This window comes from Siniperca chuatsi, linkage group LG8 (genome assembly GCF_020085105.1).
Source record: "Siniperca chuatsi isolate FFG_IHB_CAS linkage group LG8, ASM2008510v1, whole genome shotgun sequence".
Taxonomy (NCBI): Eukaryota; Metazoa; Chordata; class Actinopteri; order Centrarchiformes; family Sinipercidae; genus Siniperca; species Siniperca chuatsi.
In genome coordinates, this window is record NC_058049.1 from 4,920,461 (window position 1) to 4,946,464 (window position 26,004).

The following is a 26,004-nucleotide window of genomic DNA, read 5'->3' on the forward strand; positions in this document are numbered from 1 at the left end:
GTGTTTGTTGTTTATAATGATTTCCATTAAAACTATGTTTTCTGTTTGTGCCATTCTCCCTCCTGCTCACTTAAAATGCTTTTGAATATACTGCACAGTGCAGTATAGAGCAACATTTTATGGTCATGGAATTTGCGACTAGATTTAAGATGAAGCCACACCAGCATTAAAATGTCAAAATGCTGTGGCAAAATCAGTTCATTTCAATCAAGTGAATCATTGATCAGTGGCTCTGCTCCTGGAAGTGAAGTACATCTGTGGAAATATTTTGCATCAAGTTCAACCAAACTTTAGAGGAAACCTAGAGCCAGATATTTGAAAACAGATAAAGCTATCATAGCTCATTAGCTGTGTTGCAGTAAACATTTTTTTCACTTAAGTGGCATGGTTTGTAGACAGTTATGAGACAGACGTTGATGGTACGAATCTGCCTTTTGAATAAACTTTGTGAACTAGCTAGTACTTCACAAACCAGCCCAGTAAGAAGTCACTACAGTCACCAAACAATTTATTCAAATTATTGTGACCTCAAGACCATAGTCAAGATGGTTTGCAGCAAGTCTGCAAGTCACGCCACTGGTATTATTACTATCAGAGTAAGCTCAAAATTTCAACATTTCTCATAAACCTCATTGCTTCCGTCTGTGAAGAGCATGTTTCTCCTTGTCATTCACTGTACTTCCTGGCATTTTCTCTTTCTCTTTCCTGAAGATGATACACATGACTCCATTTGTATTAGAAGAAAAGTGCTGTGATCTTGTTTCGTGCCATGAAACAAACCAGCAGATTTCCCACAAAATCAAACCCAATGACTGAGAAAAATCCAGGGTGGAGGTTCCCAGACTTCTCAAGTGATGATCTTGTTTGTTCCCAGTAACAATATGAAAGTCTCAAAATAAATGTGGTAATGGTTATTGGTAACACTCCTAAACATACTGTAGCACCTTACACAGTAGCTGACAGTTTTTGTGGGCCTCAAAGGTTTCTCAGTCTGTTTTAGCTCTCTGATGTCGAGTCTGAGTATTTATACAATGAAATACAGAAATGCTTTGAAGTAAAGCTCAGAATGCAGTGATGTGGCCTATATTAAGCTACATGGTGCAGTTCAATGACTCATGAGGGAAGAATCATAAATAGTCATGATAGAATATTCCTTAGTAAGTGCAGCCTCAGCAATAAAAAGACCCTTCAAAGGCATATACTTACATTTCTCACAGAATTTGCCAGTGAAGCCATCTATGCACTGGCACTGCTGCCAAGACCAGTGGTCCAAACAGGTGCCCCCATGTCTGCAGGGGCTGGCGGTGCAGGCTCCTTCCAGTCTCGGACATCTACAGACACAATGACACACAAACCGACAATCAGACAGTCAGTTTGACAAGTCAGCCACACAGTCAGCAGCTGGGGGGTCCGCCGAAAAAGAAACTCCAGAAAAAGGGGGCAGATGAGCTGTGATTTCTCTCCCTGTGCTGCAATACAAAAAAAAAAACCCATAAAGAAACCCAAGAGAATTAGCATATTAAAAGATCTGTCCTCGCCTCACTATTCACCAGCAGGACAGAAAAGAAAAAAAATTCTCCGGAATTCTGCAATTGGTTTCCCCCGTCAAAAATCTGCTATTTGTATTAAAAAAAACATCTTTTTAAAATCTCTCGAGAGGGTTTGAGAGTGTGAACAGATGTCCCACAGTGAGAGTCGAAGAGGTTAGAGAAGACGGACAGTTGGGAAGAAGAGGGAGATGATGGAGAGAGGGCAAAAGCGGGAGTAGGAGGGGTGGGGTTGGGTTGTGCGGACCTGTCAAGGATGCCACGCGATGCCAGCGCCTGACTGGGCTCCAGCGGGCGGCCGTTGACGGCGAACTCCATGATGCAGCCGACAAAGTCGTGGGTGGCGACCTGACCGCGCCGATGAAGGACGGATTCTATTGACTTGACGCCTCCCACCGAGAGCCTGTTGGGCTGCACGTCCAGGATCCTGCACACACACACACACACACACACACATATAGATGAACAGAAGCACAAGACTTAAATGCACACAGACACAAAAGGACATATGCACAAAAAAGAAATCCAACAAGAAATCCAAAAGCTTGCAAATGCATTCAAGTATTCAGGAGGTATGCACACACACACACATACACACTCACACACACAGAAAGACACTGTGGGTCAGCGAGTTTCACAACAACATGGTCCCGAGACCTTTACAAAATAAACCTTCTGCAGACCTGTGGCCCTTCCTCTGCCAAATCGATCTCTCTCTCTCTCTCTCTTTCTCATTCTCACTCTCTCTCTCTCACACACACACACACACACACACACACACACACACACACACACACACACACACACAAAAACACATGTGCAGTCTCAAGTTTTCACCCCACAGGGCCTGGCTCAGAGCTATCTGTGTGTAAAGGCAATGATCATCCAGTAATTTAATGAAGGTTTACATCATATATTGTATATTTACAACAGATGACTTCATTTTTCATTATCATTGCACAAAAATGTATTAGAATTGCATATTATGAGTTAAGCAATTTGCTTTCATCCAGATACTTAGACAGTAAGGTGGTTATAAAAAAATAAAAAGCAAAAAATAAAAGCTTGAATTCTCCATAGAGCTGTGTCCGATTGCGTAGTATTTTCTCTATAGAACAGAATTCAGAAAATATGCTTATACCAGGTTTTGTATTATTTTCCATTATTTTGCCAGACATGGAAAATTTCATTAGGCATTGAGTTTTCCAAGCCTTGGAACTGAAACTGTCAACACTATTTTAATGTATACAGTTGGATCATAGAAACAGAACATCTGTGCACTGTGCGTGATTTTCTTACCAGTCAGTGTGTACTGCCACATTGCTCACAGCACAGTAGCCTGGTTCCTGGTCATCACCACACAGGTCCACAGTCAGGGATGCAGCCTACATGATGATAAGAACAAATATATTAGAAATATATTAGAAATATTTATCAGAGGCATGAATAATCTCATTGGTTAGGTTCAATGTCAGTGGGTGGAGTTCATACCACAATAAAAAAATAACAACAAACTAATTTCTGAATGTAGTTCAGAATGTTTGATGAAGTTGATTTACTGTGATAAAGTTGACGTGACAAACATATGTAACAGAGCTGGTAGGTGGATTTTGTTACGGCTGGACAGTGCCAGGCTAGCCGTCTTTGTGCTAAGCTAAGTTAGTTGCTAGCGGTAGCTTCATATTTAAACGTGCAGACATAAGAGTGGTATCAATCTTTTCATCTAACTCTCTGCCAGAAAGCAATTCCCAAAATGTTGATCTATTCCTTTAAAGCTTGTGAAAGATCTAGTGAAGACTGCAATGCGTGTGTTAAACCACATTCTGTGACTGTCACAATGAATGACAGTGACAAAGCAGTCGGATGTAGGCTGTATCACCTATGTGTTTACACTACATATGCGTGTTAATGCTTATTTTGTGAGATTGAAAAACCCTCAAAAGCATCTTGTTTGCAACATGATTCCCTGCCGAAACATAATTTTATTGTGTGCACATCTTTAGGACTAAAAACGCATGAGAGTGTGTCAGACTATCTTCTTATGCACTGTAACTTTCACTCCAGGGTTCTGGTTCCACCCACTGAGGGTTACTTCAGCCAATAAACTGATTTCTCCCTGAGTATTTGTGTAACTAAGTCCTGTTCAATGGTTAGTGTGAGCTTTGTCCACCAAATGGCATGTAGGCCAATTATTCAATTATTAATTTCATCATAGTGGTTGATGGGAGAGTGGCATACATATGCCATACATTAGAGCATTTCCCGTTAATGGTACTAAAGCTTTTGACCAGATGTGGGTTATTCTCTTGCTCTCTCTGTGCTCTGAGAGGGAACGACCCTACTAGGACGAAAAGAAATGAGCAGGTGAAGGAACTGTGTGTGAAAGTGTTGAAAAACCGGGGCAATCATGCTCCACCTCTCCCAGATCTTAAGTAAACATGGACCACACAGGCCCAGATCTCCGACACTCAATCATTCAGGAGAGCATGACCCCACCACGCACGCACACACACACACACACACACACACACACACACACACTTGGTACGCTTGAGTCACACTTGAGTCAGACACATGGACACGTACACAGAACCAAGTCAGAGTACAGTATAACACACATTCAAACACCAACGCGGTGACAACAGCGAGGCAAAGAACAACAGGACTCATTTGTCTCGAACACATTCGTGACTCTCTGAAGCGCCATAAAGAATGTCAGAACCACATGAACATTTCATTAATGTCTTTTCTTGTGATCAAAGGCACTACAGCCATGCCTTACATACACTGCACTCACTGTCAAGTGTCTCACACTGTGGTAAAAAATATTCATCTCAAGAAACTCCCTTGGAAATTAATACAGAGTGTAACACGAAAAATTGAGGAGTGTGTTTTTGTGCTTGGCTAACATTGAAGGAAATGTGAAGAAAGCGCCACTGGAGATCATTGTTTTCCCCATGACTAATATAATGGAGAGACCATAGCATTGATCTCTGTTGTGGTGCAGGCACTGAGTAACTGCTGTTACGCATTTGTTTTGTGCTTGTTTCTAGGACAAGTAATTCAGCTAATCAAAAGCTTGATGATTAGCTGCTGGTGCTAATCAGCTACAGTGAGTCCTAATCTGTCAAACTACATTTGCAAACCTCATTCACAGAATAGTTTGTTGTTTGTTCTGACTTAAAACCCCTTAAAATAAACTCTTGCTTGGATGTTCCCAGCTCTGATCTTTTCCAGTCTGTTACTGTCACACGGTCACACAAATTGTTAATCATGTGTAATTTCACCCAAATTACATTTATTATTCTCCTACTTACCCCTGTGGTATCTAGCCTTGCAGATAGATTTGTTTTTGTTTGTACAGATTTTGAGACTTGAAATTTGCATTGAAAAATTACATCTGAAAAACTCATCAGCAACGAGTGTTTCCAGAAACATTAGGCCTTGTGCAAGAATCACTCATACAAACAGATTTGTTTTTAAGTGGCACGTACAAGTAATTAAAGATAACTTGTCGCATTAACTAATACTACTAATACTACTTTTCTTGTATTTCGAATTTTCTTTGTTGTCCATGTCACATTCCCTGAATAGCCTCCTATTTTAGTGTTTTGTCATCTAACCTCATGTCAAAACATCTCTTCTTTATTTCTATCAGAATGTGGCTCATTTTGTTATGTTTTTGTCTGCTGTTCAGAGGGAAGTTCTTCTTTTTACTCTTGGGTGACACTTTTGTGAATGCAACTTGCCCACAAATGGAGCGGAACCGGTAGCCTTACTGACTTAGCCCATTACTCGGGATTATCCACAGATGTAGCTTTAGCAGTTTTCATTAGGGACAATTCACCACCAAATGTGATTGAGAAAAAACAGTGAATTGCCCCTTTATCGTGTTCTTCACATGAAAAATGAGATTTTACATGAGATGTTACAGCTAATGCTAATGCTTATCTAGGTAACGTGTAGATCATTTTTGTGGTAAAGTCATGTTTGATAAGTTTGGTAAATGCACAATGTCAATGGTGTCAAGCACTTTCGCAACAGTGCTGTATGTCATGCACTGAAATATTGATCTAAAATGGATCTCTGAATATTGAAACGGATGTTCTGTCTGTTTTTATGCCAGCAATGGCTAAAATTATGTGCTAACATTCTGCATCTTTCAAAAAAAGCCTTTAAAGCTGCACTAATCAACATTATTATATCAACAATGGATCAAAAGAGTATGGGTCGCTCATACAGATAAACCCACAGGGAATTATCACCTGACTGCAGTTTCCCTCAGCTCTATGGAGCTTTTTGTCTTTCGGCTCATTGTTTTGATTTTAGGACCCACAACTTTACTGTTTTGATTTACACTCACTGCTCTCGTTTCCACCATTTGCAGGCAGCTGTTTTCAGCAAAAAAGCTTTAGTAAACCACTGTACACTGCACCGGCACCAGCACCAAACATCAGACAGACAAAGTTAGTGACTGGCTGGCGAACATATTGGAGCATTTAGTAGATAAGGAGCCGGATATTTCCCTGAGGAGTTAGTGGAGACCAAAACGGAGCTAAAAGGAGAGTGAATATTGGACTTCATTCACCAGGTGGCCAGAAACATGACTCCAAATGAATATCAACTTCAGTTCGGTGATAATAAATCAATGTTGTGTTTACAGCTTGTTGCACTACTCCCAAGTGCATGGCAAAAAACATGAAATCAATTAATGCAGGTTTAAACAGCAAAACTGAATTGAACTGAACTGATTATCTGGAGCCTTCATGATGAAGTAGTGCATGACCATGTCCATGGTTTCTGTCTGCTTTTGACATTGGCTCAGAATTCAGGAGGCAGGAACTTAGAACAGACCTCAAGCCTGACCACCGAAATGACCCATAGCACCTTTTGCAAACATAGTGATCAGGTTCACTTTACACCGCCTGAGGGAGTTGGCACTTGAGGCATGACACACACACATTTCTCTGTCATTCTTCAAGGGCCCTTACATGGCCACCTCCGCATACTTTTCACAGGGCACTATGCAGACAGAATCACAGTTCTCAACGAGTGCTGTATTCCTTTCCATCCCGTCACTCTGCACCATCTCAAAACTGACAATTTAACGATTTTACCAGTTTCCTATGAAACTCTCAGTACACGGTGGGAAATGACAGATTTGAAGTCCAGAAGGAGAGCTACATTATAGAAGGTTTGACAGGGCCTGGTTGCATTTTTTCCCTCTTTCCTTGCCACTGCATTGCTGGCAGGGAGAAGCCTCTCATTCAGAGCACAGGAGACAGAATTTCAACCTTCAGGGTCATTTTGGATCCTCGTATTGTAAATCACAACGAGCAATAAAATATAATTACAAACCATGAAAACCATAAGCTGTGCTACCCGTGGTTTGGGGGAGTTTAATTATCATCTGATGGTGCAAAAAAGAATATAAGGCCAAATTTGGATGCAGGTTTCAGCTATAAAGGACATAAATGCTATTGATAGTGCAGCTCACGTTGTAAGTCCACACCATGTGGCATTTCGCAATGTTTTTGCTACTAGACCCATGAGAACTATTAAGCCACTAAATAAAAAGTTTTTCAAGAGTGCGTGATGAAAAATGTTTAACATGTGAGCTAAGTTCTACCATAAAAATAGACATTCTTACCATCCCAGCTCTCCTTGCAATGACTGTGTGGAACTGCCCATCCGAAACTTTTATCATGGTCATTAGTTTATAAGTTCCACTTCCCAAATTGAAGGAGAAGCGCATTCGTCCCTCGAAGATCTCAAGAGCCAGGAACTCCGCCTTGTCTCCGGTCTGGTTATCGTGGTTGTACATAAGCAGCGCGTTGCTCTTCAGTGTAGCAAACTTGATATATATGTAGTTATTGTTGGGATCCAGAGACGGAAACTCCATGTAGGAGAGCTCCTCAAAACCATAGCTATTCAGTTCACAGTGTTTGCCGAAAACCCCTGAGGACAAAAACAGACCAAAAGAGGACTCAGAGAGGAAGCCAATGAATGATTCACGGTGCTGCTGTGATAAAAATATCTACAGATAAAACAGAATCTTTATCAAGCAATATTATATGTTTAGTAGTAACAAAGCAGATATCACTGCTGCCAGATCATAATCTTGCATCTTTGAAAAGTTACAAACTTATACTTTTTGCCCAAATTGGAGGCTTACTGGTGACAGCAGCAATACAAAGCATGAAAAATGGAGACACAAAATGAAATGACAGTGTCCACATTTGTTTAAATAATCATGGATTACATAACTTTCTTTTCTTTAGGAAGATTGCACGTCTGAAATGTCCATCTTGCTTTTCAATTTACCAGGGCTTGCTAATACCCTAAAAAGTTTCCTACTATTACTTACCAAACGGACAATGACAGTAATATCCATCCACCCGATTCTGACAGGACCCGCCATTAAAACATGGGTTACACTCACAGTGATTGATGATGGAATCACACGTTTTGCCTGGGTTCACAGAACAACACAAATTAAAATGGATGGGGTGGCAGACAACACGTGAAAACCCAGAGGGGAACACAGTTCATTTTCCCCACAGGCCAAGTCAGGCAGGCCTTTCATCACCTCACAGCTGAGAAATGCACTGCAAAAAAAATCTGGGCACCAACAAATCATTTAAACTTGCAGTGAGTCCTAAAATTATTATTATTTTTGTTGAAACAACCATAAAATATATAATAGGAAGATGTAATTTCACATGTCTTAGAGCAGTTTCACTTATTTAAAAAAATATCTTGAAGTGATGCTATTTTGGAATAAAAATCACTTGTCCATGATGACATCATTTGATCCAAAACAACATCTTGAAACTTTCATAGGAAAAAAGAAATGATCTCACTCAATTGGCAGATTCTCCTCACTAAGAATAATCAGATTTTCAAAAGATCAAATTACATTTTGATTTTTTTACAGTGCAGAAAGACAGACAGTTGCAATGTACATGAATATAGGTGGACATCTAAATGAGTTGAAAGGTTTAACATCATGATAAGGAATGTAACACTGATAATAAAAATAATGGACTGGTAATAAATGATTCAGGCACGGCACAATACAAAAAAGACTGACAATGAACTTCTGCAAATATATTTTAGGCTGTAAATCCTGCTACAAGTTGCTTAATGGAGATAGATTCTGCTGCCAAAAACCAGGCGGGGAAAACAGGAAGTTTAAAGTTCATTGTGAGGGCATGCAAACTACTGTAAGTCAATAGGTGCAATTCTTCAGGAGGGTCATTTATCTTGATGAAACCTAAAGATTTGTGGTCATTTTTTATCGTCATAATAAAAAGGGACAGTAATGACTTGACTTGAGGCAAATCGCCTGCTACGGCCCGCTTTGAAAATGTCTTTCAGATGCTGGAGTCAGCGGTTGGACAACATGCAGGATTCAAATGACTGTTCTAAGTAATTCCACTTAAAATACACTCCCCTTTTATCAAGGGTAATAATGCAGTGTATTCATTACATTTCCAAACTAAAAGGCCTGATTGGATCTTTTATAAAGCTGCTCATTTGTCATACAACTAAAAACAGAGCCAAATGAGAAATCCTTGATTAAGAAATCCTTCTGTAGACAGTTGGATTAGAAATATATCTGTGTGTGGTCATAGCTGCATACACATGAAGGCACACAATGAAATGTGATACTGGTGAACTGTGTGTGGAGTATACACTCAAGTCCTGACTAGGGTCAGCTTCGCATCATCCTATTTATTAAAGCAAACATGGCAGGCTGATATGCATCACAGCTAATACCCCCCAACTAGTAATCTGAAAACTGTTTTTGGCATCCATGCTTGTATGCTATGGCTACAACACCTCTTGGAAACATTCAGAAGCAAATATTTTCCTTGGACCCAAAGCCATGTGTGTGACTACATTATTGTGTGAGTGTCAGTGTGTGTATGTGTGTTTCCCAACATGTTTTCTTTCAAGCCTAACATAAGTGAGTCAGACATAAAATGTGACTTCTGCGTGCATAGTACCTGCAAAGCCGGATTTGCAGAGGCAATTGAAGCCGCCGGGGAAGTTCTGGCACAGCGCCCCGTTCTTGCAGGGATTGGAAAGGCATTCGTTGATATCCCTCTCACAGGCCATCCCGGTGAAACCTTCAGGACAGGTGCAGGAGAAACCCCCCACCAGATTGTGGCAGGTGCCGCCATTGTGGCAGGGCGATGGCTGGCACTCGTCAATGTCTGTCTCACACAGAGCTCCTGTGTATCCTGGCCTGCAGCTGCAGGCGTAGGGCTGCAGGGGGTGGTTGGAAACAAGGATCACTGGGACACTTTCTTCTGTCTTCATATCAGGCCCGACACTGAGACGCCTCTTGCAGCTGCCTCCATTCTGGCACGGGTTACGTGTGCAAGGATCATGGTCCACCGCATCTATTTGCACCCCGCTCTGTCTATATAAAATGTCTTTGATACTCTGGAAGAATGTGGCCACGCCACTGGGGTTGACATATTGTCCGTGGCCCCGTTTCACAGCTGCCATTAGGAAAGTCTGATTGTTGAGTTCAAACGCTCCATAAAGCAGCACCCCTGTGCCTAGTCCTGCTAGCTGAGAGTTGGCAATGCGTAGGAAGCTGAGGTAGTGGTTGGTAAGGAAGCTTTTGACTCCTTGAGAGTGGAGTCGAATGAGTATGCTGTTGTCCACTGTGGCATTTGTGAAACCCATGAAGAGGACTCGGGCTGTATTGCTGACTGAACCGTGAACACCATCACTGCTACGGATGGTTAGTTCAAAAGTTCCATCTGTTGAGCGGGCTTTAGAGTTGAGGTTGCACGTACCGGTTGGGATACTAAACAGACCTGAGGATGGTGGAATAAGGGAGCAGTGGAACTTATCCTGAATGTCAGGGTCTTGGGGTTTGACATCTCCCAAAGAACCTCCAGGAAACATGTTCCCAAAGTAGTGGACAAAGATTTCCATGGACCTCGGCTCTGAAGGATTGTCATTCTGATCGTTTATTTTGACGTGAATTGTTCCTGTGGAGGACATTTGAGGCACACCAGAGTCTTTGATCACAACAGAGAGGGAGAAGTCGCTAAACTGTTCTCTGTCGATCTCCCGACTAGTGGTTAACACTCCAGATGGACTAAGGCTGAAGTAGCTGTTGGCAGATCCAGAACTGAGAAGGCTGAATAAGAAAGGGCCTTGGTTGGGTGGTAGATCTGGGTCAGATGCTGCTAGTGTTGTAACTGCAGTGCCAGCTCTCTGATTCTCCATTACCTCAGCATAGGCAGTTGTCAAAGTTGGACCGTTATCGTTGATGTCTTCCAGATTCACAATCACAGTGGTGCTTCCGGTTGCAGGAGGTGTGCCAGTATCCACAGCAAGAACTGTTAGATTATACACAGGAGTTGTTTCTCTGTCTAGCTCTGCAGCCACAGCCACTTGGCCAGTTTTTGGGTTGATAGTGAAAACATTTTTATCAAACTCAGGAGCAATGGAGTATGAAAATCTGCTCCAGCTTGGTACAGAGTCTGAGTCCTCAGCACTCACAAAGGTAACCAGACCACCAGGTGAGAGACCTTCACTAACCTGCACATCATACAGTTCTTGGGTAAAAACAGGAGGATCGTTGGCATCAAGAATTGTGATGTTCACAAATACCTCGTCAATATCTGCCCCGCGGATGCTTCCGGCGTTCTTTGCCAACACCTTCAGTGAAATCTTTTCCTCTTTCTCACGGTCTAGAGTACCTGTGACATAAATCTGGCCCGTTTTCTTGTTGATGCCAAAGCCCTTCTTTCTGCTCTTCCCAAAAATTAGGTAGTAAACCACTCCATCATCTCCTTGGTCTCGATCACTGGCGAACACTTCCCCGACCACTGTGCCTTTTGGAGCAGCTTCAGAGATTTCAAAGTAGTACTGTTTGGAGACAAAGCGGGGTACGTATTCATTGGCTCCCTTTAGCTGAATGTTGACATTGGCGAAGCTGCAGCGCTCCTCGTCTGGGACATTGAAGGCCTTTACTGTTAAATGGTAGACCTGCTTAGCCTCGTAATCCAAGAAGCCCTGAGTGGTGATGGTGCCCGTGTTCGGGTCAATAACAAAGAGGTCACTGTCTGATGACTGTATCACATAAGCCATGACTGCGTTAGCTCCCGAATCGCGGTCTGTGGCATTCATTTTGACCACAGTGGTGCCACTGGGAACATTCTCCTGTACAATAGGGAAATACTCGTCCGGATCAAACACAGGAGGGTTGTCATTCACATCAGTCACATGTATTGTGACGGAGACATAGCTTGTTTTTGCAATCCAACCACCATCAGTGGCTGAAACTTTAAGCTCATGTTGTTGCTTCTCTTCAAAGTCCAAAGGGTGAGCTAGGGATAACACTCCAGTTTTACCATTAAGTGAAAACAGACCCTTGTCGTTGCCTGAAGTAATATTGTATGTGATAAGGCCATTAATTTCTTTATCTTTGTCTCTGGCAGACAGGGTCCTTATTGCTGTTCCCACAGCAAGGCTTTCAGGTACAGTAGCTGAGATTTGGCTTTGTGAGAACTCAGGCGTGTGGTGGTTTTCCTCTGTGACTGCAATTCGCACTGACATTCGTGCCGACAAAGGAGGATTTCCTCTGTCACTTGCTGTGGTATCAATGAGGAAAATTTTATTCATATCAGATGTAAGAGAGGAGGCAACAGTAATCCATCCACTTGTTTTATCTAGTTTGAATTTACTAGAGCTGTTTCCACCTGTTATTAAGTACTCAACCTCAGAATTAAGGCCAAAGTCTTTTTTGTCGTGAGCTACAACCCTAATCAGTCTTGTGCCAACCTTGACACTTTTAGTGACAGGAGTAAAGTAGCTAGGCAAATCAAACTCAGGGGGATTATCATTGCTGTCTACAATGTTTACAATGACTGTCGTCTCACTCATCAAAGGCTTGACTGCCCGGTCTGAGGCTGTGACAATGAAGCTGTGGCGATTTATATTTATACTACTAGCACCTGTCGAGTTCTGATATTTCAACTGCTGCTTCACGAATATCTCTCCAGAGCTGGCATTAATTCTGAAATACTCTGACTGGGACCGAATGAAATAGAAGATTTTGCCATTAAAATCTTCGTCAGGATCTGTGGCAGACACCTGTGTGACCAGGGAGCCCACCTCAGTGAGCTCAGGGTAGTCCAGATAGTAAGAGGGACGACTAAATCTGGGGGCATTATCGTTAATATCTGTTATAAATATGGTGACATCTGTGCTTACTGTCCAGCCAGAGTCATGGGCAGACACTTTAACAATGTAATGATCTGTGTCTTCTCTATTGAGTGGCCTACTTATTGTTATGTCTCCTGTGTTTGGATTAATACTGAATGGAAGGCTGGTATCTGTAATTGAATATCGGCTAATGGCATTTGAACCAGCATCCTCGTCTGTGGTGGTGACTCTGGTGACTGTGTAACCCACTGGGGCATTTTCAGCCACTGTAGCACTGAATATCTTGGAAAACCTAGGAGCATTGTCATTCACATCCAGTACATTGATTAGCACTTTGACTGCTGTGTTTTTGGGTGGCAACCCCCGGTCAGTGGCTTTGACTTTCAAAGTGTACTGAGCCACCTTCTCCCGGTCCAGTGGCCTGGTGGTTCGTATTTCACCAGTTGCTCTATTAATGCTGAAACTGTTCTCCTTGTTGCCATCAATGATGGCGTATTCAAGCTGTCCATTAGGCCCACTGTCCAGATCAACAGCAGATACCATCAGCACCCGCTGAGGTGAAAGGTTCTCCAGTATCTCAGCATGGAAGGGATCCTTATCAAACACTGGGTGATTGTCATTCACGTCCAGCACAGTTATTTCCACTTTCTCATAAGAGGAATAAGGTGGGAAACCCTGATCTCTGGCCTCAATCCAGAGAACATACTTCTGAATGTGTTCATAATCTAGTGGATGTCTGATTGACAACTCGCCTGATAGCTGGTCAACGTGAAAGGCATTATCCAGGTTGCCGCTGGCGATGTAATATGACAACGGTCCACCCCTCATAGAAGATCCAGTCACTGTAGTAACAACGTGGTTGGTCGACTGGCTCTCAGGGAAAGTGAATGCATGCTCCTTCAGTTTGATGACAGGGAAGTTTCCTCCAGTAACAAAGCGGACAGTCACGGTGGTCGTATCTGTTTTGGGGTTAGCTCCACCGTCTTTTACTCGAACCGTAAGGGTAACTTCTGAGCTTCCAGTTAGCTTCTCATTGGCAGTGATGGACCCTCTGATAGGGTCGATCTTGAACTTCTCAGAGTTGCGCCCTATAAGGGAGTAGTGCAGCTGGGCGTTGGAACCTGAGTCCTCGTCAGTGACAGTAACAGCAAAGACCAGGGACCCTAAAGACATAAATGAGTTTTCTGTGAAAATATGTTTTTGTTTTAAAGATGATAACAATGTGTAAACTTGCATATAAACATATACATGTAGAGAGCGTTTAAGTGAAAGTCAAAAAAGACTGAAAACACGGAGCTTTAACAATACTTTCCCATGATCATAAAGCCTTTTTTCAACATGTGATGTGTTCTTCTTCTTGAATCTGTTTGAGACTAAAGTTACAGATATTTAAAAGAAAAAAAAACTGAACTAAAGTACATTAACAGTGAGAACAGGTGCAAACCATAAAATTTTTCAGTGCCTTTAAAGGCATGTACTAACCTGCTGCAGTATAGGCGGGTATATGGGTGACATAGGGGTGGTGGTGGAAGTGAGGAGGGTTATCATTGATGTCAGCCACCGTCACCGACACGGTGGCGGAACTGGACAATCCCTGGGGCTGCCCTCCATCTGTTGCCACAACCAGCAGCTGGTAATCGGACCTGTCTTCTCGATCCAGCAGGGAGCTGGTGATAATCTGTCCTGTAGCCGGGTTGATGGAGAACTGGCCATGTCCTCCAGTCAGGCTGTAGCTGTAGGAAAGATAAAGAAGTACAAGTTTCAATGAATGCTTTTTGATTGTGATTTTTACTACACGTGCATATATATACATGTTTTTGGTGTTTCAAATAAGTTATTACAGTGTGAATTGACACTACAAAGTATGAAATTACACATAATCACTCTTTCATTCCCTCAAATTCTCAGTACAACTCAGTACAGTTCTACTCAGTGGCTATGGAGCTACATCAATTTCTGCATCATGAACACATCTTATTACAGTGAAGTAATTGTGTTATTACAGGTGTTTCTAATGTAAATACTGACCGGGTGTTACATGAGTCATTCCTCTAAAACAGTTTCTACGTATCGGTTGCTGCACTGTCAGTGACTGAAGGGTCTTGTTGAGTACTGTCTCAATGTGGTCTATAGAGGGCACTGTTTCAAGCTTCACAAAAGCACATTTAATAGAAAAATATGCCAAAAAATGGTCACCACATTGTACTGGCATAACTTCAAATCAGTTAGTTTACTGATTGAGGCATCCAGCTTCATAGTCTATCAAATGCAGCCACTGTTTTCTGCTTCACTGCTCAGAGATCCCTTGTGGTTCAGGCTGCCTTCTCTGCTGAAGTTGGAGAACTCCAGAATCCTTTATTTGATTTATCTTGTTCAATTTAATTTACGTTATTGTGGAACATGGTATTTATAAAAGAAAAAAAAAAACATAAAAAATTCAATAGCTATGAAAAATATATATCACATATAAAAAACAAATAAACAAAACATAAAGCACAAGCATAAAAAACATCACATAACATAAAACTCTTCAGGACAGAGGGGCCACAGTCTTTGGCTCTCAAACAAATATCACGTTTCACCCTGTATCTCACAAGTCTCCAGCAGGACCCAGACATAAATGTAAACTGACACATACATGTACACACCAGTGCATATTTTGAAAAGGCTTCAGAAAAAGCATCCCCCTCCAGAGATAGGACGACAAATTTCAGAATGTGTGAAAGCAGAGTGGATGCAAAGCTTATTTGGACATCATTAACAACATAAACTGTCCACAGATGCTTGTGGTCTGAACACAGTCCAGAGACAAGTCTAGATTTCGGAATTGCATTTAATGGGCTGTGAGAATCCAAACTAATAACTGAAGGTAACCTGTTCTGGTCTCCATTAAGGGCCTCGAACCCCCTGGAACCCCTGATGGGCACAACTCGTACTGTCATAGACAATTAACATCCTCATTACTGTGTTTTGGGAAACTGAAGCGCACTGCGGTACCCCCCAATGTGCACCCAGTGGGGTTACTGAGGAGAGAGGAGGGGTCGGACTTGAGCCAGTGTCCGGCTTGAGAGAGACCGGCCAGAAGCTCTTACAAGCTCCCCCATGGGGAGCTGTGAGTGTGAAAAAGCTGTTGTCCAGCTTGAGAATCACAGCCCAAACAATGACTTTGGGTTCTGAGTAAAATTCTACATTCTGCTTTCTAAACTCCTGTCAAACAATCGCATCAAAAAAACATCGGGCTGGAATCACCAAAGCTGGTGATTAGGTAAAACCTTTTTGTACTATGCTGTTGTGGGGGTGGAGCTGGACTCTCTGGCGGTGGTGTCAGAGAGGAGGATGCTGGCCAAACTACACGCCATCTTGGACAGTGTCTCCACCCGCTCCATGACGTGCTGGCTAAACAAAGGAGCACCTTCAGCGGAAGACTCATCCCACCAAAGAGCACCACAGAGCGCCACAGGAAGTCATTCCTGCCTGTGGCCATCAAACTATTTAACTCCTCCCTCTAAGGATTAGTCTGTTTGACCCTAGGTCACTAAACTGGACATTGAGCATTACATCTTAATAATAATTGTGCAATATTCTGTTTACTACTCAAGTGCAATATTAGTTTTCCCTTGTTAGTTTTTCTTATTACTGTTACGGATATACCTCAATTACTCTCGACAGTACATGCACCTCCGCTTTTACTATCATTTATTACATAATTAGTGACATTGTATTTATACTGTACTTCACCATCTACCAGTAAACCCACTTGGTACTCGACACTTAGTTTATCTTATACTTATACCAACATGTTACTTAATTTATTTCTGACCTGTTTATAGTGTATAATATCGTTTTCTCCTGTGTGCACTGACGTAAAGAAGAGCTACTGGAACAAAGAGTTTCCCTACGGGGATCAATAAAGTATTTCTGATTCTGATTCTGATTCTGAAAACGTTTCACTGAAGGCGTGAGGATAGCCAGTCCTGTATGGCCCTGAAAGGGTATTTTCACACCAGGGAATCAAAGCAAACTTAAACTGACCTGATTACTCACAGTAGTAACTAACTGAACAGAGCGACATAGATCTCATCTGGATTGTAAAAAATGGCTTCATTAGTCTTATGCACACAAAAGATTTTATTCCTGCATTAATCTGCCTGTAATAAAGTAAAATTTGAAATTGATCATCAGTGCAAATTATCTACTGTTTCCTTGGAAAAAACTAATCAAACTATTAGGAAATTTCCGTAATTTGTTATTAGTGATTTTTCTTCTTTTTCTGTATTTGCTCCTTCTGTCAAACTTCTAACCCTGTCATTAAAAGTGGAGGTAGTAATGAAATCTAAAGAGGAGATTTTAATACAATTTCAGTAAAAAAAACAAAAACATTAAGTTGCTATTCAAGAAATTACATAAAATCTTAAATGTTGACTATTTTAAGATTGTGATTTTGGTGATTCAGGACAATATCATTTGTGTTAGTATTTTTGTTGGTAATTATTTTATTATGAGGCCCAATTATGAAACTAGGCCCTTGCAAACAATGCTTTTGCACCCTGAATGATCAGAATAACTAGATCAAAGTCAAACTTATTTTTATGTATAAATTGGATTAAAAGTGCTGACCCTCTCCAGGGTTCTCCTACCCTCCTTTGCTGCTTACAGAGCAATGTCCCCAATTCGAGTTCGGCTGGAAACATTTGTTGCATGTCGTTCCACATTTCTCTTTCAACTTTTTAATAAAAGCATAAAGACATGCCCCCCACAAAAAATACTAAAAACACATGTAACCAGGTCAAAAGAAAGAGACAACAAACAGACATTTTAGGAAATGAAGCACGTCGTTTATGTGGTACAAATATTTCAAAAGAATAAGGAGGAAAATCCTCCATAGTGAGGACATTTTGACTAATTGTATACTAAAACTATAAAGTATACTTTATACTATACTAAAGCATAGTACAAAAAGGTGATCCCTAAAAATAAAATAAAGTGCAAAGGCCTAAGGGTACCTTATAACACCATTGACGCCAACATCTGCATCGGAGCTGTTGACCAATAGCACATCTGTCCCTGTCGGGGCGTCCTCCATGATGGTGGTGTGGAAGGTGGAGGAGGTAAAAACAGGGATGTTATCGTTCACGTCGTCCACCAGAACTGTTACCGTCCCTGTTCCGCTCAGCGACGGAGAACCTGGAGATGAAGGGAGAAAGGGAAAGAAATAAACTATGAGTGACAATAGCAGTTTGTTTTTCCTTCAGTGAGTACACTAAAAAGAGGTGAAGGAGAAACTGCCTCAATGGCCAGGACAGAAGCAACTCATTACACTTTCCATTCACATGGCAGACCTGAACACGGAGAATTTGCTAACTGACAGAATTAGGAACTCTTTTTTGTTCCATAGAAAGTGGACACAGTAATATGTGAGCGCCATGAAGACTCCCATTAGACACACGATGACTTATTGTACATGACTTGTCATTTGCAGCGAGATCCACACTGAACCAATTCATACTCCTGTGATGGCTCAGCCACAATATTCCTGCTGCATTTAATTCAAGAAAATTTCTCTGGCAATCAGTTTGGGTTTCCATCGGCCGCCGTACTGCCACATCAACACACTCCAGCGCAGAACACATCAAAAGGGCTCAATGTCTCTGAAACCAAATCTTTCAGGCGTCCTTCCTGGGGTCTTGGACACTCATAGATTTAATTTCCACAGCGAGATATCTATTTTAAGGTGCATGGCACTGAGCGAGTCAGTCTGTGGAATTTGAGTGAGGAGAAGTGCTATTTTCAGCAAAAATCTGACCGGTTTTCTCCCAGAGCGGGTGACGAAACGGGCTTGCTGGGCCCCGGGGGATGCATTTAAATCAATAGCAGATGAAAACGAGCTGCAATGCAAAAAACCTGAAGAGAAAAAAAGATTCAGACATCTGCCTTGCTTGAGTTGGCCTTTATAATCCTTCCTTAAATGGTACACTGAACTGCCTGATCTATATTACAAACATAAACATAGGTTCAGCCTTGTTACTGAAAGTCACAATATGGGATTTGGGGACATCTTAAAAGGCTTGGTATGCATATGTTTACATTGTTTATAAGGACAGAGAGCACCTGAGGATTGAGAAAAGCTGAGATCTGCAAGCTGTATGAGGGACTTTTCCCACCTCTAACTTGTAGTTGTTCCCTTCTGCAGCTTTCTCCAGGAATCTATGTGAATGTGTCAGCTATAATACACCCAAATAAAAACATACACAATCCTGAGCTTGTGTCTCCTGTGCCTGTGTACTCAGCTGCTGAAAACATCAGATGCTTGAACTTGTGTACCGTGGGGGCCTGTATTAATAAGAGATAATAAAAACATTTGGATGGTGGCCACCAAAATTCTCTGCTAATGCGGAGCTGTGCAAAATCAAAACATAAGAAATCTGAGAAAAGAGGGTGTTGAGGGGTGGAGGGTCAGAAAAGAAAGCTTGAGGGACGATAAGGCTCTATTGCTCAGCCAGCATGGATTATCTTATAAATATGATAAAATCAGGGCAACATGCTCATTATATTTTGTGCCAATTCTACTCATTTGAAAGTCAGATGATTTATCTTTCTCTCAACAGCCTCCAGAGATGATACATGAATACTGCTGCTAAAATGACTCTCTGTCATACTTTCTGTCACCAAAACATGGTAAAGGGAAAAAGGAACATGAGCACTGTCGAAAACGCTTTTGCTTTTAGTCACATTGAGACTTACTGTACAGGTACTTGGTTTAGATATGAGGTATTTTAGCCAAGTTAGTGGTATGGCTCTATGGACGGCAATGACGGTCAGTCCACCGCTTTGGTCCTGGCCCTGAAATATCTCAACAACTACTGGATGGATTGTCATGAACTTTGGTACAGATATCAATGATCCCCAGAGGATGAACCCTACTGACTTTGGTGATCCACTGACCTTTTCTCGATCTACCATTAAGGTTCATATTTGTGGTTTTGAGTGAAATATCTTCACAACTGAATGGATTGCGGTGACATTTGCTACAGATACTGATGGTCCTTAAAGGATACATTCTAATGACTTTGGTGATCCCTTAACTTTCATCTAGTACCATCATCAGATCAAAATTTCATTTTGTCCAAAACATAAAACGGCTTTAATCAATATTTCAACAATAACAATGTATCAAATGTCAATGTGAAAACAATGTGACAATGTGAAAGGGGTCGCTTGTAGTGATGAACCTACAGATAATTATCAGCTGAATCTGCAGCTCCCCTCGGCTTTACAGAGCTTTATAGTGAGTTTCAGCTCATTGTTTATCTGTCCAGCCCACAACTTGACTGTTGCAGCAGGCAGCTGTTTTCAGTGAAAAAGCTCTAAAAACTCACTGTACACTACCTGCTCAGCACCAAACAGCAGACAGACACAGTTAGCGATTAGCTGGTGAGCATAGTGGCTAAAGAACGAGATATTTCAAGCCTAAGTACAGCCATAAAGAGCTGCTAGGCATGGCTGTAGTTAGGTAATGGCTGTACTTACTTGTTTGATTAGTAATTCCAATATAATACCTGAGTTTTTGTACCGACACCAAAACAACTTTTTCGATACTTGGCTTTGAGGATTGCATACACATTTTCCTACACCTCCTAAACCATTTTTTTCATATAAAAAATAAAGTCAAACTTTACTTTAATGTGAAATATTGTCTTAAGAGCCACGTTTTGGCTAAAAATATACAGACATTTGCAGAATTATAATTTAAATCAGGCCTGATTAAAGAGTAAGTAAACTCGACTTGGAATACGACCAGACATTTATTGCCAACTTTTGGTACTTGACAATTTTCAAAACTCAGTGCCACGACACATTTTGCTTGGTACCAAAAAAGTATTGAGGTATACAGGCATAAAGATCTACAATTTACATACAGTATGTGCCAGCAGGGTAGGACACAGGATTCAAACTGTTTCTAGCTAACTCTAGTGTCCTTTAGAAAAAAATGAAATTTCCTACAAGCGCTGCAGCCACTGTTAAATTACTGACACTAAATTGCCCTGTGGGCAGAGAAGAGAAAGATAATTTCCTTACGAAAATCAATAAATGTGAACATTATTGTGGGGTTTGGAGACCACCACAGCTTCTTTCAGAAGGGCAAGGGATTCCTCACAAAGTGAGATTTAAGATAGTTTACTGTAACATCATTTCACTGCCTGGCTTTATGATAATAAACAGACATTCGACCTTAAGCTTCTCATGTATCCAGGTTTTCTGGTCAGAACAGAAGTGGCTAACATACGCGTTCAGAATAAACAGAGCTGAATTCCAGAAGCAAAATAAATGATACAAACAGAGGTAACAGTAAACAATTTCTATCCCAAAAGAGGCCCAGAAACCATACAGCACTAATCTTTAGTGACTCATTACCAAAATGAGTCATGTCCTTTGCAGTTCTATCTAAGACTTTGCTGGCTTTTTAAGAATCCTGTGTTTATAACCAAATATAGGCAATGTTGAATTTCGAGGTGATTATGTATTTCCACCTTTACAAATATTTGTGAATACAAATAAAAGAGAATACTGCTTGTAAACAAAATACTCCAAAATCATTGCCGTTTTATACAGGGACAACCGATGACAAATTTGGTGTCAAATGCAAAGAATTAACAGCAGCAGAAACACAATCCAAGCGGAAAATGTAAATTGTGGTATGCAATTTAGGTAGCATCTAGTCTATACTGTATCATCACAGGGCTATTATGTAGTCAAAGGACCACAACATGTGGCTAAGTTCACAAACAAATGTAGTCAGCAGAATTACTTAATCAACATCATACTTGAATGCAGCTTTCTAGCCCCCCTACGCTTGAGCCTGCGGTGTCAAACGTTCAGGCGCGCAATGTGATTGAATTGACATGAGTCATCATTTAGGAGGTTGTCATGGCAACAGATTAGAGCAACTCCTGCTCCTCCTCAGCTGATCCTCTTAATTGAGGAGTGATCCAAGTCAGCAAGGTGTCTGTATCACTTTAAGTTAACCGGCGTAGAGCTGCTGCTGCCAGGCAAAGTGTGTTTGACAGTCAGCAACTCACTAAGACTGTTGTTGATCAAAGATGTTCTGTGCAGGCCGGAGCTGCTGGGCTGATAAGTGGCTCTGGGAGCTAAGTGGCTTTGTCTATAAAAGCCATTAGCTCCTACCAAGAGACTGACTGAATGAAGAAAACATTTGGTTTTGAATATCAAGCCAGCTGCTATATTTTTCTGAACTCAAACTGCCTTCTGTTACACAGTGAGTGCGGTTGCTGCATTTCAATAGCATTGTTTCCCCACTAAGAGCGGAAGCAGGCCAGGCTACAAGGCTTGCCCTGTGTGTGTGTGTGTGTGTGTGTGGAGCACACTGCCCTCCTTCCAGGCATTTCACTTTTGCACAGGATGTGATGTCACAACCTGTTTACTGCCTCGGGAGAACGAACAACCTCCTCCTCCACCACTTGTGTGACCTTTGACCTGCATTGCCTCTGTCACCACACGCATCAGGGACTCTGAGGCAGAGGACACTGTTATTCCAGCTAATCCTTAGTAAGCATAAAGTAAAGACACCCCACCCCTCTTAGTGAAGACCCAAACTGGGCTAAAATACCTGCCCCCTGACGCTCCTGCGACCCTGAACCTGTGCTGACCCCGCCGCCGTCGACAGTCGTGGGTTCAAACAAAGCATTTTTCACATCTTTCTTGGTGTATCACTTCTCACAGCATCATACGCCTCTGTGCAGCCTCAGGACGTGCCTTCGTAGCCTCCTGGGGCTCACTGATATCACATAACCCCTGGCAGCTGTTTCCCCCAAAACCTGCTGTCCAATGTGTTAATAGTTCAGATCTCTCTTGTTACATCGCGTGGGCTGACAGATTTAGTCATCAAGGAACACTATATCTTGGCAGGTAAGCAAATGTATTTAAATGACAGTTGTTTCAAATAGTTAAGGTTAGGGTGAGACATTCTTAAGATTCATACAATGGCGGCTGCGAAATAATGGGGTCAACATCGCAGCTAAGTATGCCGCCTGTTTCCGATTCTTAAATTTCCTCAGAATACCATACCTGCAATATTAAGAAAAGCAAACCCAGAACACTTTATTATGTACAAAATAACCTCCATCCCATTCTTCTTTTTTTTGGAGGGAGTGACTCAACAGGAGAGGAATGCTCTCCAAGAGTGCTGAGAAATGCCAGCATCTCCTCCAAACAGTCTTTGCTGGAATCTGGCAAAGCCCAGGGAAGAGTGTCAGGGTCAATGATTTAGACGACTGCAGCCGAGGCGGGTGTCACCTCGTGCGCCGTGGCTCAAGCTGTGGAACGGGGGGGGTGGAGATATGGTGAGGAAATATGCCTAAATCTGGCAGCGCACAATCTGGCCCACTGCTATACGACAAATGACATCATTTTGCCATGGAAAGAGAGCTGGTGGAAATTTGCAGCGGGAAGTCAGCTGCCTACTGGTGGGTGCCATGCACTGTGGTTAGAAAAGTATTTTTTCCATTGGCAAATCCTGTCCCCAGACCCAGACCCAGACCCTATTTTTTTTTTCTTTCTACAGTAGTTTTGTAAATTTTACACTTTTTAAAAGGCTGCATACAAGCTGGGCCTGTTTTATTTGCCTGTTGTATATGCTGACATTTGAAGGTATGAACAAATGTTATAGACTCCATGAAACAAAGCCATGCAGGTAAATGTTCATCAAAAGATAAGATACACAATTAATTGAAGAGATCACTAAATGAGATACAAAAACTTACCCAAGTCACTGCTTGTGCATGTTCGAAAGGAAAGAACTAGTGTTTGCATTCTTATTACCATTATGTTTAAAGACCTCTAATTTGTAGATCACTTGTTTGCCAAAACAGATAAGGCAATCAAGGCACTACCTCACCTCTGTCTGAAGTTTGTGCCGTGAGCATAATCTTATTTCAGGGGTTAATCTTCGGTCACTTAGGAAAGCAAACCACCATGACCTGACACTACTCTCCTGGTGATTACAGCCTCACATCATCTGAATTTACCTCACGGTGAGAAGTTATCAACATTATCGCTCAAATCTCAAGATAAACTGTGTACTTTTACACGAGCAATTTTGCTGTGGCTAGAAAATTGTTTTGGAAGTAAATGCCACTCGTCGCTTACAGTCCAGGCGAGTGAGTGTGTGTATATTTGATCCAAATTCATCTTGGTTATTATTGCACACGAGGAAATGGAATTTGGATCCAGAGAAGCATGCTCTCTCAATCAGTAAAGAAAATAGTGGACCATGTGGTACTGTGTTTCCATGAGGTGGTTTTGCCCTAGAGAGCTGTGCTGGAGTCACTGAGCTCCGAAGCCGTATGGATACCATAAAGGATAAGTCCCTGTCTCCAAGACTCAGGGAATTCTTCATGGGAACACATCAGACTGATGTTATTCAGATAACTGTTTTTATCCTATGAACAGCCATTACACTACGGGATAAAGTAGAAAGACACTGGCGTCAGTGCACCTCATTTCACACAAAGCAACTGAATTCATCGGGGAGCTCAAAGCGCTCGAGCCACGAGAGGATTCCTCCCTGCTTTAATTGAATCTAGAAACACCATTACCATTTAATTAAACACAGCACATTCCCTTCAGAACTGGGAATGACACAGCTGGGGCAGTGACAACCAAAACAGAGCCCTCTGTTTGATATTTCACAATAATCCCAAAGAACTTAAAGTGCTTGTTAAACTGGCGGTGGGAATGACATTCAATTCTGTCTGCTAATATTTCATTGATGCATGTGAGCTCAGATCTAAGCGCTTTGATTCAGTTTGGATCACGTTTGGAGAAAATGGGAGAACCCAGAATAACCCCAAAGAATCGGCGTCCAAAATAACAAGCTTTCAGGACCCTGAGACTAAACTAGACCAGCTGACCTTCTGTTGCCTCCTCTTCCATCCTAAAGATCCACAGACAGTTTCTCTATAAGCCTCTCAACCCAGAAAGTATTGTCTAGCATAAACATATGGCTGGGTCTAAGCACCTTATTAGTGTACATTACCACCAGACAAATCACATTAACCTCCAAGAAGGTGCCGTGGCCATACTTTCTGAACCGGAGGGGGTACAAATACATGTGTTAATGACGATTAAGCTATCTGTTTTTTGACCGCTGCAGCTGCTATGAGGGCACGCACTGCTGTGAGAGCCTCACAGGGGGTTGATTTGAAGGAAACAGCAGCACCCACCTCCTGGGAAAGGCTGCAAGTTGCCCTGAGTTGCTCAGTCTAACCCCTGCCAAGAAGCTGGTTTGGGTGTCTCTGCTGGCACAAGAGATAATCTCTTCCTTCACTATGTATTGACTGATGTTTTATCGATTAACAGACAAACTACCATAAAGCTGGGATGCCCAAACAACCGGGTTCATTAAACTGGGAAGTCCAGGACAGGTTGACTTAGGGAAGATGGATGAATGTGTAAATTTATGAGACAGCCCATCTGGAGCCTGAAGCTTAAGGCTAAACGGTTAATTAAGGTTTATGGACTGCGGCTAGATTGTGCTCTTAAGGGACAGCGTAAATAAAACACATCATTACTGGGGGGGGATTGGTCGCCATCAAGGCAAAATTGACATTTTTCTGCCTCGGAGAACCTGTTGCTTTGCGACAAAGCTTCTTTTAATGCAACCCCGTACAGCACCCATGAATGGCCTCAGAGGAGCTGAGTGCAGGGTGCGAGCTGTCCCACTGCACAGTTTGCCAAACATAACAGAGTAAACAGAGGTTTTCTCACAGTTAACAAGCCAGAGAATGAAAGGGATATCTCAGTAGAACACTCAAGGCTGCTAACCAGTATAAGGGGGAAAGAGTATTTCTAATAATACGGCTATCTCAGAGGCATTCGACAAATTAAACCTAAAATGTTATACAGCTTGCCAGTTATTTATGGACTGCTGCTTCTGAATGCTTTTGTATAATTTCTTCCCCATATGTTACGGATAGGGTTTGGCGGTTTGCAGGCAGGGAAGGAAAGCATATTGACAGACAAAAAGTGCTGCTTTTTCTCATATTTTAGGGCCTGTGGTGAAATTTAATAAAGTGTTTTGCCTTTTGTGTTTTATTACAATGGTGCTTTTATTTGCTATGTTGTTGAATATTTGGAAATCCTTATTTAGCAGTGCATCTGTGGAACATTCAGTGACTGTTTTCCATTTTACAGTGACACAGCAATACCAACAGATAACCAGTGTGAGAGGTGGAAAACACAC

General features: G+C 41.8%; 1 protein-coding gene across 1 annotated transcript in view; it reads right to left on the minus strand.

Moving 5' to 3' along the window:
• Positions 1-26,004, minus strand: part of LOC122880138 (protocadherin Fat 4) — a 109,258-nt gene that overhangs the window by 9,601 nt on the left and 73,653 nt on the right. Inside the window, exons 7-14 of the mRNA XM_044204945.1 lie at positions 17,750-17,930; positions 14,229-14,479; positions 9,560-13,909; positions 7,915-8,019; positions 7,198-7,505; positions 2,847-2,932; positions 1,795-1,974; positions 1,207-1,331 (exon numbers count right to left, since the gene is read on the minus strand). Coding sequence (XP_044060880.1) covers positions 1,207-1,331; positions 1,795-1,974; positions 2,847-2,932; positions 7,198-7,505; positions 7,915-8,019; positions 9,560-13,909; positions 14,229-14,479; positions 17,750-17,930 — 5,586 coding nt within the window. The remainder of the gene's footprint in view (positions 1-1,206; positions 1,332-1,794; positions 1,975-2,846; positions 2,933-7,197; positions 7,506-7,914; positions 8,020-9,559; positions 13,910-14,228; positions 14,480-17,749; positions 17,931-26,004) is intronic.